Raw genomic sequence first — 16885 nt, 5'->3', positions numbered from 1 at the left:
CTGCGCTTTCTCGAGCGCGACGGCTTCCACCGCGCACAGCTCGCAGCTCGCTACGGCACAAGAGAAAGGAGCAGATGAACACACACGTTTGCCCGCCGATTATTACTCGCTTCCGCTACAGAGCTCGCCCGGGAGATGAAGAAGGGCACGGAGGCCGCGCGGCCAGAGGCTGGCGGGGGGCTCCGGGCCCGGGCGCCCCGCGGCAGCTCGGCCGGGCCCGTCCGTGCCGCCGGCGGCGGCGCTCAGAGGCCCTGCCCGGCGGGGCTGAGCATCTCCTGCAGCACCAGGTGCAGCAGGTGGTTCTGCTCGGCGCTCAGCAGCGGCCAGAGCTCGGCCTGCAGCGCCTTCAGCGCCTCCGCGTCCTTCTCCTGGCACGCCAGCACGGCCGACTGCAGCAGCAGGAAGAGCTCGGCCGGCAGGTAGCTCGCCGCCGGCGGCAGCCCGCCGCCCGCCCCGCCGCCGCCCCCGGGCCCCGGCCCCGCGCCGCCCTCCGCCGCCTCCCAGCAGTACTGCTCCAGCGTCCGCGCGTGCTCGGGCAGCAGCTTGGCGGGCGGCGGCTGCAGCAGCAGCAGCAGCAGCACCCGCGACACCTCGCAGCGCGCCAGCACGTCCAGGAAGGCGCCGCCGGGCGCGGCCCCGCCGCCGCCGCCCAGCCCGGCCCCGGCCAGCGCCTGCGCCCGCGTCAGCGCCGCCAGCGCGCCGGCGTAGTCGCGGCCCAGCAGCAGGCAGGAGGCGCGCTCGGCCAGGCAGCGCAGCGCCTCCAGGGGCAGCCGCGCCGCCGCCAGCAGCTCGGCCGCCCGCTGCAGGGCCGCGGCGGCGCGGGCGGGCCGGCCCGTGTCGCGCAGCGCCGCCGCCAGCTCCAGGCACAGCCCGGCCGCCAGCGCCGGCTGCCCCCGCTCCAGGTGCAGGCGGGCGGCGAAGGCGCCGCAGCTCTGCGCCGCCGCCACGTGCTCGCCGAAGCCGCCGCGCAGCCCCAGGCGCTGCCGCAGGTCCCGCTCCTGGCGCAGGAAGAGCCGCGCCGCCTCGGCCAGGGCGGCCGCCTCGGCGGGCCCGTGGAACAGGCTCTGGGCGCAGCGCGCCACGGCCAGCTGGCACCAGGCCGCGTAGGGCAGGCTCTCCTGGGCGCGCAGCTCCCGCGCCAGCGCCGCGAACTGCTCCGCCGCCTCCGCCACGTTCGGCTTCCGCAGGAACCGCCGCCGCAGCTTGGCCGACACCAGCCGGTACCGCGACAGGAAGTCCCCGTCCCCGCCGAGGCCCGGCCCGGAGCCGCCCGCCCCGCCGGGCCCGGAGCCGCCCGCCGCCGCCAGCATCGCGCGCGCCCGCCGGAACTGACGCGCCCGCCGCGCCGCCGCGCGCCGCCTCGCTGCCGCCGGCCAATGGGCGCCCGCGCCGGGGTCACGCGGGCGGCGGGGCGGGGCCGCGGCTGCTGCGGGCGAGGCGGCCGATGGGCGCGCGGCCCGCCGGGGCGGGGGCGTGGCTGCGCGGGGAGGGCCCCGCCCCCGGGCCCCGCCGGGGCTGGGCGGCTCCGCCCTCCCGGCCCCGCGCTCGCGGCCCCGCGCTCACGGCCCCGCCACGGCCCCGGCCCGGCAGGCGCAGGGCGGCGCAGCGAGGGCGCTGCGGGGCAGCCGGCGGCAGCCGCGTCCGGGCCCGCAGCGTTGACTCAAACGGCGGCGGGCGGCCAAAGGACGGGGCGGGGCGGGAGTCCCGGGGGAGCCCGAGCGGTGACGGGTGAACGCTCGCACCGGAGAGCGGCCGGCGGTCCGGACTTGCCCGAGCGCCCAGAGCTGACCTCGGGAACCGCCGGCGCTGCACATACCGGCACCGGAGGGGCAAGCGGCTGCCAGAGGCCACGGGCCGGGCAGGGCCGCGCTCCGCCCGCGAGAGGCCGCGCTCACGCCGTGCCGGGCCGGAGCCGCACTCAGCGGCGGTGCCGCGGCCGGGGAGCCCCGGGGGCTCCTCTGCAGCCAGCCTGCCCCCCGCTCTCTGCCCGCTCCCCGGGGTCCCCGCGCCAGGCTGGGCCGGCCGGCACTCGGCTTTCTGCTCGGCCCCGCCGGGCTCGGGGCACCGCGGGGTTGCCGGGGGCCGGGCACTTCCCGACGCGTGTCCCATCGACGCGCTGGGGAAAGTCCCCAAGGACGGGGCGGGCGTCGAGGGCTGGAAGTGACCTTCAAGCCCGGTGCTTCGCGTTGATGCCCGGAGTTCCACTCCTCCAATAAAACCACCCGGGCAGGACTGTGAGAAGGAGCCCTCTGCCCTCTGCTCTCAGCTCACCAAAGGTACCGCAGAGCTGCCGGGGGGAGCTGGAGTTTGATCCGTGATGTAGCTCGGCCCTCCGCGACTCTTGGGAATGAGTAGAACAGTCCCAAGCAGGGGACGGTGCTGCAGCATAACGAAGCTCACGGAACAGCAGCTCCCAACAGCTGCGCAGAGCACGAGCCGTCAGCATCTCCCGGTGCCGCGAGACGGGCTGCGAGCTGCGGGTCAGCGGGTGCTTCCTGCGCTGAGGCCAAGCAGGGGCAGGAATCGTCTGTCCTCAGGACTAAAGACCTTCTCCGTGTGGCCAGTCCCAGCAGTGCCCTGCCCTCTGCCAACCTCTACCCTGGGCTGGGCAGCACGGCCGGGCTGGGGCCATCCCAGCGGTACGAGCCGCTCTAATAGAATACATCCCTCCCTGCGAGCCGGGCCTCGCCTCTTGCCTTTATGCACTGTGGCTCCCACCCAGGGTGGCAGGAACCAGGAGCTCACTTTCAGGCTTCTCCTACCACCCAGGGGCTGCATCTGGTTCCCTGCCAGCCTCCTGCTTCATCCTGCCTGCCAGCCCGCCCACCTGCACTTGCGGTCCAATCTCCTCTCACCCGCACCATCGTCCCTTGCATTTCCCCCAAAAGGGAGACCTGCCCTGGTATTTTGTGTCCTGCACAGCCCTCCAATGCCTTCAGGTCAGGAGGATTTCTAGCCTCTGTGCTATTGTACAGGAAGGGAGATGCCGAGGGACTTCACTTTATGAGGGGGGAAACTTGACTTTCCAGAAGCTTTATAGGGTACACATGCCTTGGTGTTGTGATGCTGAGGCTTCCAAACCACGTATCATTTCTGCTTTGACTCTTGCTAACGCTAATCAGAAAATAAGAGCAGTTTTGTGGCCTTTATTTGCATCTTTCCACAGGAAGAGCTTGGCTTTCAGTGTTTCCCCCCACTCCCATTAGAGAGAAAAATATCCCTCTCCTGATTTTAATGTTTTCATAGCAGAGATGAAAGAGCAGAGAGAGTCTTGCCCTCTGATTTTTAAGGTGTTCCTTCAACAGAGCTACAGTGGGGTTTGGGGTTGCTCAGACCTTAACTGGAAAGATCAGAGGATTCAGTCTCTAACAAAACATTTTATTCTCCCAAGTATTATTCAACTGTTTGAGCTAAGCAGTTAGTAGAACAGTTCACAGTCTGAAGGAAGATCCTTCCTCCTCTTCATTGCCCAGGCTGTGTTTGCTGATGTGTGAGTGGCTCGGCCTGTGTCCCCTAGTCTGCAGTCCTAAAATAAGCAAACAAATGGGCATATGAAATGGGAAAAATACAGACAGGGAAATGTTCTCTTCTGCTGGAAGAGAACAGACACCAAAGAATAAGAAAGGCAGAAAATGTTGCTAGGCACTTCTGTGGTGCATTCCCTTTGGCTGTTGGCCCCCTTGCTGGATGTTTTCAGCTCAGTCCAAGTGCCAAACAAGTGCTGTGCAATGGCCAGGCAAGGCTGCTGGTCCTGGGTGAACATGCCAGTGAAATGAGAAAAGCAAAATTACTAAAAGAAGCCCAGAGCTGCCTGAATACACAGAAAAGTGAGGCTGACCTGGAGTTACAAAGACTGCAGTAACAAGAAGAGAGAAAAAACTCTCATTGTCCTGATTCGGGGTTACAGGTTTGCAGTGTTTCCTGGCATGCCTGTCCTCCGAGCCATGCAGTGCACATTTCTGGGCTCCATCATGGAGAAAAATATTCACCCACTCCCCAAGTAATGCTCTGATGGGTGTCTCCCTCTTCTTTTCCCAATGCTTCTGCACTCATCATCTCCCCTTCCCTTTCCCTGCTTTCCCTAGTGTGGACACAATGTGGCACTTAGCAAACATTCACAGCAGATTCCTCTTCCCATTTCTCCCATTGCTCCTCTTCCTCCCAATGAAGGAGCCTGTCTCAGTCCTGCGCTCTGTACCTGCCCTTCCCCAGGCTGGGTGGAGAGCCTAGGCCAAGCTGTTTTTCCTTTGACACTTCCAGCCTTCATTCTTCCTGGGAAAGACATCCTTCAGCTGTGTCAGCAGAGCTGGTGCAGGAAAACGTGAGGTCCCAGTTATCCTTTCCTCTTCATTTACCCTGCCAAGGAAGCTCTAGCCCTGGTGATGTCAGTGGAAGAAACATGAAGTGGTTGCAGTTTCTTTCTTCATCTTCTCCATCTTGTCTGGTAAATACCAGCAGCCACAGCAAATCCTTGATGAGAACCTTGGGAACCTTGGCCCCACTGGAAAGCCTATATCTCTGTCGCAGACCTGCTGTGGCTCAGGCCCCCCGGTTCCTTAGGAGAGCTCTCTTCAGCCTGTCCCGGATGGTGCAGAGCACAGCCCTTCAGAAGCTGCTGGACAAGAAGATGACTGGGTCAAGGCAGCTGTTGGGGGTTGAGATGCAGAGCACAAGGGTGTTAGTGAGGTGGAGACCCTGCTTCCAGGACAGACTAGAAATGGCCCCCGCTTGCGCAAGGATGTAAGGAATGCCAGCAACGTGATAGGGGATGAAGCATGCAATGAAGATGATCTATGATCTATGATCTATCTAGGTGATCTGTCTAGAAGACTATGAAAGTCTTTGCGATGGTGCTTGTGCTGGTCCTCTTGTTCATTTGCTGAGCTTTCACTGAGGAGACTCTGTGGAGCTTGGCAAATAGCTTGCTGTAGAGGTAGAGGAAGAGCAGCAGCAGAAAGCAGCATGAAGAAAGTGGCTACTGAGACCATGTTAAAAGCTGCTGCTGTGGTGCTTTTGCTCCTGAAGTGGAAGCATTTATGGCCACAGGGCCCTTTTCTTCATCTATCAAAAAAGTAAGGCAGCATGAACACTGTATGCACCAACCAAATCACCCCAGAGGCCATGGTGCTAAAGGACACAGTGTGAACCCTCAGTTCCTGCAGGGGCTGGATGATCTTCAGGTAGCAGTCGAGGCGGATCAGGCTGAGAAATGTGATGCTGACATGCATCACACTGGGGTGATGGTAGAAGAAGGCCCCGCTGATGTTGCAGAAGACCAGAGGCTCCCTCTTGCTTTGCAAGGCAATGCAGAAGGGCAGGCAGAGGGAGAGCACAAGGTCAGAGTGTGCCAGGTTCCTCATGGACACGGTAATGGAGGTCCTGTGCTGTGTGACACGTGAGAACAGCCAGAGTGCCACGGCATTGCTGAGCAGCCCGGCGATGAAGATAAGGCAGCACATCACGGGGATTGTCACAGAGAGGAGCTCGTCTTGGATCTGACAGAAGGAATTGCTGAGTCTGTGTTCTGAGAGCTGGCTGGCAGGGAAGGGTGTGCTCGGGAAGCCCATCGTTAGGGCTCTGGATCTGGAAAGAAAAATGCAGATGGTGTTGGAGTGGACATCTGCATGAGCTGGCTCCATACAGGCATTGTCACTTGCAGGTATTGAAGACCCCTGTGTGGGTGAACCCCTCTGTGGTTCCCTGGTGCCCCAGGTCACTGCAAACACAACTTTTCAGTCCTCAGACTGTTATGTGAAGGCCACCAGCTTGCACAGCACATGGAAAACAGGACTGGGTGTGGGAGAGAGGCGAGTTGACACCAGCCTGTCAGCTCTGCACAGCCCCTGACAGGCAGCAAGGCTTTGATGAGAAACAGACCTTGGGAGTAAGATAAGAAACTGCCAAGTTGTGCCGAGGTGGCGGGGAAAAACAACGGGCAGCTGCAACACTGAGCTGTGGGAAAGTGCTGAGCTGTGAGAAGTTACTGCTGCGTGAACAAGCAGTTGGTTGGTCTGCGCAGCGCGTGTTAGAGTGGTCTTGTGCTGGTAGGAGAGAAGGTGGATAGCTGTCTGATTGCTGATTTGCTGATTATGAAGTAAGAGCTTTAACCATAGTGTAATAACACAGGGTCTTTCGTACTTCATGGAGAGTCCGTGCCTCAGGTGCCACAGATGTTGCCCCGTGTGAGGCGGCGATCAGTGTGACCAGCTTGGATCACTGCGGTGGGAAACCTCACAGAACTTAAGAGCTGCTGTGAGGAAGCAGGAGCCGGCATCAATCACCGCTGCAGGGTGAGCAAGGTGAGCTGGGGGGAGTGATGGGGAGTTTAATATCCTCGGAAGAAAAGTCAGTGCTTGCACTGATGGAAAGACTGTTAGCTAAACATAAGGTGCATATTAACCCGCATGCCTTGAAGAGAATTTTAAAGTGGGTAGCAGTGGAAGTACTGGGAGTTGACGCGGTTACTGCATTCACTGTTCTGACATGGGAGGAAGCAGGAGGAAGACTGTGGGAGTGTGCAACACGAGGGTATCAGGTTGCAGCAGAACTCTTGCCGACATGGAGAACTCTTTTTGAGATAATAAAACGACAGGATAAGGAACGCGGTCAGTCTGTTAAACAGAGGATGAGGACGCAGAGGGCGAGGACACGTGTTCTGAACCCCTGCAGCAAGGTTTATGTGCTGGGTCTTTTGACTGCGATAATCCTTTAGACCCTGGCCTGTGTCCTCCCTTAGCGGGGGATGATCCGTGGGGAAAAGTGAGGCAAGAAGCTTTGGCGCAAGGGGATATGGACATGGCGAGAAAGATTGTTGCTCCTCTAATTTATGAGGCAGGACGTCAGCCACGTTGGGAAGGACTGCAATTTTCTGTTATTAAAGAACTCAGAAAAGCAGTGATTAATTTTGGGATTACATCTCCTTATACTACTAACATGCTGGGCTCGGTAATGACGAGCTACGCCCTGACTCCTCGAGATTGTAAAGCCTTAATGCAATTAATATTGACAGAAACCCAGTATACTTTGTGGGAGTCAGCGTGGCATAGGCTTGTAGAACAAAACCAGCTACAATACCTAACCTTGCCGCCTGGTGACCCTGTGGCAGTTCTTTCCTTTGATGCCTTGGTGGGTAAAGGGGAGTGGTGTGATCCCGCCCCACAAGCACAGGAGATGCCGCGGCGTGCGTTGGATGATATCAGAGATCTGGCATATCGAGCACTTTTACATGTTCCCGAAGTCGGCAAACCTATGAAATCATTTACCAACATTAAGCAAGGTGCAAAGGAGCCATATGTGCAGTTTATTGATCGATTGAGAGAAAGTTTGGACAAACAGATCCCTAATGAGGAGGCTCATCAAATTTTGTTATTGGAACCAGCAGTTTCTAACGCCAATGCTGACTGTCAGAAAGTGTTGTTACCATTGGACAATCCGAATCTTACTCAAATGATAGAAACATATAACAGAATTGGCACTGTTGATCATAAATATGAGGCAATGGCACCTGCCTTTGCTACCCTAAACATGAGACAACAGGTCTGGTTTGGGTGTGGACAAACAGGCCATCGCAAAAAACAATGTCCAAATCAGCAAAAGCAGATCAAAGCTCCTAACATCTGCCCGCGGTGTAAGAAGGGGAGACATTTTGCGAATCAATGTCGGTCCAAATTTGATGAAGAGGGGAGGCTGATTTCGGGAAACCAATCAAAGAGTGCGGGCCAGAATCGCACCAAGACACAAATCAGTCCAGCAAACCCCCAAAGGCATCGGAATTATATGCAGCCACCTGAGGCAGTGCCGGCGTGGACCTGGCAGCCTCTGAGTCAGTAACATCATTAGATACCAGGGTATCCTTGATACCAGCAGGAGTATATGGGCCGTTGGGAAACGGAAAAAGTGCATTATTACTGGGAAGATCATCTACAACCTTACAGGGGTTGTTCATTTTACCAGGGGTCATAGATGCCAACTATGAAGGGGAAATCAGAATTATGGCCTGGACCCCTGTACCCCCGTGTTCAGTAACAAAAGGGTCAAAAATTGCTCAGCTTGTTTATTTTACTACAGCTCCCCCGAATAGTCTGCCGAGAAGCCGGGGTGACTCAGGATTTGGATCAGCAGGTACGCCTCAAATATTTTGGGCTCAGACAGTGACACAAAGTTGACCTCTGGTAAAATGTGCCCTCACTTGTGGGGATTCTGAAGGATTTCCTGCGATGAAATGGACATGTGAGCAATCCTGCATATGAGCAAGACTGGTAAAGCCTCAGCTTCGGCGAGGACATAACCCGGAAAGAATGAGGAAGATCGCAGGAAGTTAAACAACTTCAGGGTGTGGGTTTGGGTGGAGAAGGAACTTTGTACAGTGTCGATGTGGCAGGTTTTATCCAATCAAGAGAGAGCTTAAGGCGCATGTGCAAAGCTAACTGTCCAATCAGAAAGAATTGTGCCATGTGATCATATCATGTGATTTTACCAACATTATAAAAGGCTTGCTTCACTGCAATAAATTGGCATTGTCTGATCACATTGATCGTGTGCGTGTCCATATCTCCTGCAGGTGGATCCCGAACAGGGACCCTCAGATTGGCACAAGTCTTATGAGGACTCGGTGATGTGCGATCTCGGGTGGAAAGCCGGTCAAGACTGATCCAGACGCTGCCCCAGCATCTGAAGGTGAGAAAGAGCGCGCTCTAACTTTAAGGATCCGCGAGAGGCAGCGGCCAGGGAGGAATGGGGCCCATGCTTACTAAGGATGAGCAAGCAGTGGTGAAACTCCTCCAACATATCCTCTCAATGAGAGGGATAAAGTATGACAAGTCCACCCTAGAAGGCTTATTAAAGTGGACCCAAGAGAAGGGACTTATCCCCAGTCCAGGGCATGTATTTGAAGCCGCTACCTGGGAAGCCATAGGGAAACAGCTGTGGGACTTGGTCAGTGATGGAGGAAAGTCGGCAAAAGAAGTGAGCGGTTACACCGCGCTATGGAAACTAATCCGAGAGACACTACAGGAGATGAGTAGTGAGCGTGCAGCTGCGGCTTCTGCCTTTGCAGCTCTTGGGGCGGCTTCTAACTCTGATATGTCAGCCACGCCGCCGCTGCCGCTACCGCCCTGCCCCGGCCACGGCCGGAGGGACAGCCCGGCCCCCTCGCCCCGGAGCGACAAGGGAGGGGGGTGCTCTGCGCTGCTTGTGGCTCCCGCCACGCTGGGTCAGCCGAAAAATCCATTTGCCTCATCAATCGTGCCGCCAAGACCGCGGCGAGCAACGGGGGCTAGACCCAAAGCTACGCAATCAGGAGCTGGAGATAGTGGAAGTGTGTCTGATGCCAACCGGAAAGGGACTGAGGAGAAACCGAAAGAGTCTAAAGACTCCAATAGCGGGCAGGACGCAGATGAGGGTGTGGGTAAGAAAGACTTGTACCCCCCTCTGCCTCCCTCACAAGGCAACACCACCAGAGAAAACACGCCCGCCTCGCAAGTTGGGTCTTCAAACACTGAAACCTTACTCCTGCAGATTGTAGAGAAACTTGAGAAATTGGCTGCAGCGCAGGAAGAGAAGATGGAGCGAAACTCATATACCTTTTCATCAAATACGGGACCACAACCATCTGCTCCTCCTGATCCATCACTCAAAAATTCAGTTCCCGTGCCTGCTACCAGTCCCTTCCTCTCGTCATTATCACAGACAGTGACTGCGTCCCCACCATCTCACCCTGCAACTTCACATCTTTTCTCTTCGCAGATGCGGAGTGCCTCTGTAGTTACACGCCGATGGAAACGAATTCTTAGAGATGCTATAGTAGAAGGGTCTTTTATCCCAGAAAGCGTACAAGCATTTCTAGTTTCCTTTAATAGTGTTACTGGTGCCAACGAGTGGGATCCCTTAGATTGGAAGCTGCTTGAAAAGGCTAGGGCTTCAGTAATCCAAAATGGTCTCCATCATCGATTAACCAAGCAAATCATTAACTATATCTTCTTGTCATCATTGTTAATTCCAAAAGATATCGATCAAATAGCGGCAGTTATTTTAACTCCATCTCAAAAAATGCTATTCGAAAGCGCGTGGACGAAGTTAGCTAACGAAGAACAGGTTCGTCCACGCCCACAGGGTGATCCCCTTCATCTTGTCCAAGCACAAATGCTATTGGGTACAGGGCCCTTCACTGCAGTAGATTTACAGGTCAATTTTTCTAATGAAGTGTTACGGCTATCACAGTCAATAGCCTGTCAGGCCCTACTGTCTGTACCTGACACAGAAGCAAAGAGACAGGACAAGTCTGTAACAGTAAAACAGGGACTTAATGAACCTTTTGCAAAATTTGTAGATCGCCTTTATGACTCTCTAGAACAACAACCTGACATGACCCTAGAGATGAAAGAAAATATATTTAAGTTAATGGCCTTCGAAAATGCCAATCCATCTGCCAAGCGGCTGTTAGCGACCCTCCCACAGGGAGCATCTGTAGCTGACATGATTGAATTAACCAACCGAAGAATGCAACAGGCCAATGTTGCAGCCTGTGCCGCTGCGGTGCGCAAAGTGGTTGCACCATTTTTTAAGAATAAGGGAGAGAAACGGGGGGAAAAATGCTACAATTGTGGCAAGAAAGGTCATTTTCAAAATCAATGTAAGAACCCAAAAGTTAAAAAATGGTGTGATAATTGTCAGAAAGATAATCATAACACTCAAGAGTGTAGAAGGCTCTCGGGAAACTGGAAGAAGAGCGCAAATCCCCCTCGCGCTCAGACACAGATGAGAGGTGTATGGCAAGCTCAACATCAGGAACAGGAGGTGGTTTCCTGTCCAATATCGCCTCTGCCACAGCAGGGAGTGCCGGAGTGGACGTGGAAACAGCAGTAGACATTGCAATACAAGATCAGAAAGTCCACTTAGTGGATAGTAATGTAAGAGGACCGTTAGGTTTGGATTGAGTGCTCTCTTAATAGGGAGGACATCGATGACTCGTCAAGGCATTCAAGTGTTATTAGGAGTAATTGATGCAGATTATACTGGTGTTGTAAAAACAGTGGTTCAAACGTTAATGCCACCTGTGTTTATTCCTAAAGGTAGCAAAATAGCCCAGCCTGTGCCGTTTAAAGCCTGTGTTCCAAATGTAGGAGAAGGTAATCGGGGGACTGGTGGATTCGGATCAACCGGCGAACTGCAAGTATATTTGTCTCTTGATATAAGCAGAGTAAAACCAGAATGTGACATGATTATCCAATCCCCTGATGGGACATGGAAGAAATTAAAAATGTTAGTAGATACAGGGGCTGATACTACAATCATATCGGCTCAACAGTAACCTACCTCATGGCCTACCATTGCAGCAGCAACAGGAGTGTTTGGCATTGGGGGGTCCCAAGCCACCAAAATTAGCAAAGATCCCATTGTAGTCAAATTTCCTGATGGGGCTCAGGTCACCACGAAACCTTATATGATGCAAGTTCCTATCACGTTACTCGGGCGAGATGTCCTGAGTCAGGTCAAAACAACATTGGTTACACAGCCTTTTCAGTGATGGCCATTGATGAGCAGCCCATCCTCAAACTTAAATGGAAAACAGAAACACCTGTGTGGATAGATCAATGGCCATTGAAACAGGAAAGGCTGTAAATTGTCCATCACTTAGTTGGAGAACAATTACAAGCGGGCCACATTGTCCCATCACAAAGTACCTGGAATACTCCAATTTTTGTTATTCCCAAAAAGAACAACAAATGGCAATTATTACATGATTTAAGAGCGGTCAATGCAGTAATGGAATCCATGGGATCTTTGCAGCCAGGACTGCCTTCTCCTTCAATGATACCAGAGTACTGGTCAATATTGATCATTGATCTAAAAGATTGTTTTTTTACCATTCCACTTCATGAGGATGATAGAGAGAAATTTGCATTCTCTGTTCCATCTACCAATAAGGCCGAGCCAGCAAAACGCTATCATTGGGTAGTGTTGCCTCAAGGAATGAAAAATTCACCTACTATGTGTCAGGTCTTCGTTGCCTGGGCATTAGAACCAATTAGGAAAAGGTTTCCCCAATTAATCATTTACCATTACATGGATGATATACTAATAGCTGGCAAAGACATGCAACCAGAAATTATATTAAATCACTTGCATGGAGAATTGACAAAAAGGGGCCTTAGAATAGCCCCTGAAAAAGTAGTTTACTTCACCTTGGAAGTACCTAGGGTGGATCATAACCGATGCTGCCATTCGACCACAGAAATTAAAGATCGATACAGATATTCACACACTAAATGATGAACAGAAAATGATTGGAGCTTGCTTTAACCAAAGACTCAGTATCTCAAATGGGGTTGCAAATAGCACCTGAAAAGGTACAGAGATCATCACCATGGCACTACCTGGGGTGGAGAATTTGTGAACAGACCATTGTCCCACAACAGGTTGAACTTAAAACTGATGTTAAGACTTTAAATGATTTACAGAAACTGTTGGGAGCCATAAATTGGATACGGCCGTTGTTGGGCCTAACTAATGATGATCTGCATAGCTTGTTTGGTATTTTGCAAGGAGATCCTTCACTGACATCACCCAGAGCACTTACAGAGAAAGCGAAAAAAGATCTCCACCGTGTAGCTAACGCCATCTCAGAAAGACAAGTGATGTGTGCCCGGCCATCCATATCAACTGGTATTATTTAACCCTCCAGGGCAGCCCTATGCTCTGCTGTTTCAGTGGGATGAAACACTTAGTGACTCTCCTCTTATTATTGAATGGATTTTTTATTTTGACACACCAAATGCACAAGACGGTCACTACTCATCCAGAAATGTTTGCCCAACTGACCATGAAGGGTAGGCAGCGCCTACTATTACTTGGTGGTCAGGAACCTGTGTGTATCCTTGTTCCAGTTACTATGCACATGTTACAGTGGCTAATACAAATGTCTTTAGAATTCCAGACAGTGATCTGTGACTCCCCTGGACAGCTTTTAGTACACAGCCCGTCACATAAATTATTACAGCAAAATTTTTTATCATATGGCATGCCAAAGTGCAGCCATGTGCCGTTGCAAGCCTTGACTGTGTTTACTGATGGATCTGGAAAAACGGGAAAGTCAGTCATGGTATGGCAAGACCCAATCAGACATTACTCGATCCCCGGGATCGCCACAGATCGTTGAGCTAGCTGCAGTAGTCCGTGTATTTCAACGCTGGGACACCCCAATGAACATTGTTACTGATTCTGCTTGTGTTGCCAATCTTGTACAGTGTATGGAGAATTCATGTCCGAAGGACGTTAATAATCCACTGTTATATTCATTAATGCACACCCTTTTACGATTATTAAATAATCACAAGACTTCTTATTTTATTGTACATATCCGAGCGCACACGGCACTACCTGGACCTTTGGTTGAAGGCAATCGATGAGCAGATGCGTTGACTCTGGTGGCTCAGGTGGTACCTGATGTCTTTGAGCAAGCTCGGCTTTCACATGCATTTTTCCACCAAAATGCCAGGGCAATACAAAACCAGTTTTCTTTATCAAGGCGTCAGGCTAAAGACATCACTGCCACTTGCCCTGAGTGCCAGCAGGACTCCCTCTCTTCAACAGCTAGTGGTGTCAACCCTCGGGGACTCACCTCCTCAGAATTATGGCAATCCGACGTCACTCACTTCGCTGAATTTGGAACGTTAAAATACGTACCTGTGTCTGTTGGTACCTTTTCTGCAGCAGTGTCTGCGTCCTGCCATACAGGTGAAAAAGCACGCGATGCCCAAAAACACATTTTAGCTGCATTTGCTTCCTTGGGCGTGCCACGACAGATTAAGACAGACAATGGACCTGCTTATGTTTCTGTTTCTCTTTTTTCTTTCTTTCAACAGTGGGCAGTCAAGCATCTGCCCGGCATTCCCCATCAGTGACCGGACAGGCCGTTGTGGAGCGTACGCATGGCACGCTAAAGCGTCTATTGCAACAACAAAAAGGGGGAGATGGAGGGGATCAATCTGCACCTCACAGAAGGCTAAATAAGGCATTGTATGTCATGAACTTTTTAAACATTTCCCCTGTCTCACAGGTGCCACCAATATTGCGTCACTTCTTGTCGCAGATACCAGATCAACAAGAAGTCTAGGGCAAGGCTCAAGTGTGAGCAAAAAACCTGGAGAGTGTAACTGGGCAGGACCAGATCCTTTAATAACCTGGGGAAGAGGTTATGTTGTGTCTCCACAGGTCACGGTCCCCGGTGGTTACCGGCAGGGTGTGTGCGACCATACCTGAGGCGTGAGAGGCAGCTTTTGGTGGACACTCAGGAGCCGGCTGTGGGTGCTGTGGGTGCCCTGTGCCGATGGTTTGCGGTCTCTTCGACTGATCATTTGCTGAGAGTTTGGAATGTGTTGGAGGAAGAGAGAGCATACAACTTTTGAAGGAACACGCTTCCAAGTTACAGGTTCAAGATAGTTGGCTTGATGAGTTTTTAGGGGGATGGGGAATAAGTGGCTGGCTTAAGTCTATCTTAAAATCAACTTTGATAGTTGTAGGAATATTCTCATGTATTATTATGTATACCACGTATTTTACAACGTGTGCAAGGCTTGATTGATAGAGCAATGCAGACTGTGTTGTTAGTGGAAAAGAAAGGGGGCGATGTCTGGCCTGTCTTTGGAACATAACAGCACTAGTGACCTTGTTGAATTAGCTGGCGGTAAGCCTTGGGAGCGGTAAACAGTGAAGAAGAATTCGGAATAAAGATTGGTGAAGAAACTGTGCTACCGCAAGTGCAAAACAGGAACCGTATTGCTGAGCCCGCAGTGGATCCCAGCGAGATGGGTGCGACCTGCCTGGTCACCATTGCAGCACCATCCTCACAGCCGGACTGACTATCCCCTGGGTTCCAAGCCAGCCAAAGCAGAATGGATGGGTAATGCTTGCCACTGCAATAGGGCAAAATACACTATGTCTGTCCTTAATCACACTGCAGTTGCCAACGCTTTTAAGAGAAAATGCTGACAGTAATTGCAATTCATTAATGAAATATACAGGCTTACTAGTCACTAGTGAAAGATGTAGCTTAGACAAAATGTAGTTATTAATAAGGATGAAATGCTGCAAGAATGTGTGTATTCAACTTTCTTTTAGCAATATTAAGAATTAAGAACTCAAGTGTTTGACCTTATTAGAAACTCCCTTGGTTTTCCCCCCTTGAGTGGTGGCCAGGCTCTGGGTGGAACCCAACAGGAGGATGAGATCAGATGTTTCTGCTCAAAGAAAAGTGCCAGTTATTTTGACCTGCTGATTTAGATAGATGAGGCTGGACCTGCCTGCAGCGACTCTGGATGCCTCACCTACGGATGGACGCATCGCGTAGGATTTCCAATTTGCAAGGAAGGGCACTCTAAATCCTCGCTGCATCCAGGGTTCCCCAGCAATTGCGGATCTGAATATTAGCACCCCATTAAGTAAGTGTGCTATTCTCTATCTTCCTTACTGTTTATTTTGTAGTATTTAGTCATATCCTTTAATTATTGGCAGTGAAAACAGCCTACTCTTTTCAACTAGTAACTGTAACTGCTGTATTGTTTTAGCCTTTTGTGGAATTATTTTATGTATACTGTGTTTTTTGAAGTTTGTCCAGATTGCTAAAGCTTTGAAACAAGTCTTGCAGGTGCAGCTGCAGAACAAAGAAGGGGGAGATGTGGGAGAGAGGCAAGTCAACATCGGCCTGTCAGCCCTGCACAGCCCTGGAGAAGCAGCAAGGCTTTGATGAGAAACAGGCCTTGGGAGAAAGATCAGAAACTGCCGAGTTGTGCCGAGGTGGCGGGGAAAAACAACGGAACTGTGGGAAAGTACTGAGCTGTGAGAAGTTACTGCTGCGTGAACAAGAAGGTGATTGGCCTGCACAGCCCATGTTAGAGTGGTCTCATGCTGATAGGAGAAAAGGTTGATAGCTGTCTGATTGCTGATTTGCTAATTATGAAGTAAGAGCTTTAACCAGAGCATAAGTATGTACTATTGTAGTAATAAAGGGTCTTTCCTTTCGCACTTCATGGAGAGTCCGTGCCTCAGTTGCCACAACTGGGGACTCGGGAGCATGAGTCTGCAAGGCTCACACGCTGGCTTTTTGGCACTGCCTTCTCCTCCATGGGGCTCAGGCCTGCAGGGAAACGTCCACAGAGAATCTGCCTGTTCAAAACTGGTGAGAAAACAGGCAACCACACTCCTGCCACAGGCTAGTCCGGACAGCTGGCAGCACTCTGCTGTCTAACTGTCTTTTCTCCTGGCTTCTCTTGTGCTGTTCTGTGCTACCCTCTGCTAAGGAAGGATGTGAGACTGAAGTGGTAGAAGCTGGCTGCAAACCTTACTGAATAGGAAAATCTGGGGTTCCTCAGCAGGGGGAAAAACACATTTTCAACTGTACGTGAGCAACTAAATGCATATATAGCAAACGAATTCAGACCACATGCAGCATGATACATATGGGTATCCTGGCGTTGTTGAGGGACACTGCTGAGGTCTGTCAGAGCTTCCTGCTGTCCCCTCTGAGGCTGGGAAATCAAACCCACACCGGCTGTTCCTTCATCACCATTCTGCTGCTCTCACGTCAGATACCCAGGCTTGCCTCAGGAGCAAGGCCCCCTCCACTGGACTCTTCCCTCCCACCCAGCTCTCTCTCATGTCCATCCCTTCTCCCTCAGTGATCCCAGCACTTGCAAGGTGCAGGACAGTGGGACAGGGCTGTAGCTCCTGGCCAGCAGTGATGGTGCAGGCGGGTGCCCTCGTGCTGCTGGTCCCGGGGGCTAGGCTGGAGCTCTGATTCCAGGTGCTGTGTGTGTGTGTGTGTGCCTGCATGGTTTTGGTCTCAGCCCCCTTCTCATGACTTTACGTACAGCTGCTTTTCTGTCCGTGG

General features: G+C 52.5%; 2 protein-coding genes and 1 pseudogene across 2 annotated transcripts; 1 reads left to right on the top strand and 2 right to left on the bottom strand.

Annotated features, from left to right (window-relative positions):
• Positions 1-87: 87 nt before the first annotated feature.
• On the bottom strand, positions 88-1331 carry LOC141949496 (40-kDa huntingtin-associated protein-like). The gene has a single exon (XM_074883179.1). The coding sequence runs from the start codon at positions 1308-1310 to the stop codon at positions 243-245; it is 1068 nt and encodes a 355-aa protein (XP_074739280.1). The 5' UTR covers positions 1311-1331; the 3' UTR covers positions 88-242.
• Positions 1332-4510: 3179 nt separating this feature from the next.
• Positions 4511-5567, bottom strand: LOC141949499 (putative G-protein coupled receptor 34; annotated as a pseudogene).
• A 3122-nt stretch (positions 5568-8689) lies between these two features.
• Positions 8690-16025, top strand: LOC141949344 (uncharacterized). Its single transcript, XM_074882824.1, has 2 exons — positions 8690-14899; positions 15280-16025. The coding sequence occupies exon 1, from the start codon at positions 8734-8736 to the stop codon at positions 10861-10863; it is 2130 nt and encodes a 709-aa protein (XP_074738925.1). The 5' UTR covers positions 8690-8733; the 3' UTR covers positions 10864-14899; positions 15280-16025.
• The last annotated feature ends 860 nt before the right edge of the window (positions 16026-16885 follow it).

Source organism: Strix uralensis, chromosome 13, assembly GCF_047716275.1.
Source record: "Strix uralensis isolate ZFMK-TIS-50842 chromosome 13, bStrUra1, whole genome shotgun sequence".
In the NCBI taxonomy this organism is placed as follows: Eukaryota; Metazoa; Chordata; class Aves; order Strigiformes; family Strigidae; genus Strix; species Strix uralensis.
The sequence above is the reverse complement of the archived record's forward strand: the minus strand, read 5'-3'. Positions and strand labels throughout refer to the sequence as shown.

Bases quoted from the DNA above. Each gene is read 5' to 3' on its own strand.
- LOC141949344 (XM_074882824.1), top strand. From the start codon at position 8,734: ATGGGGCCCATGCTTACTAAGGATGAGCAAGCAGTGGTGAAACTCCTC.
- LOC141949496 (XM_074883179.1), bottom strand. From the start codon at position 1,310: ATGCTGGCGGCGGCGGGCGGCTCCGGGCCCGGCGGGGCGGGCGGCTCC.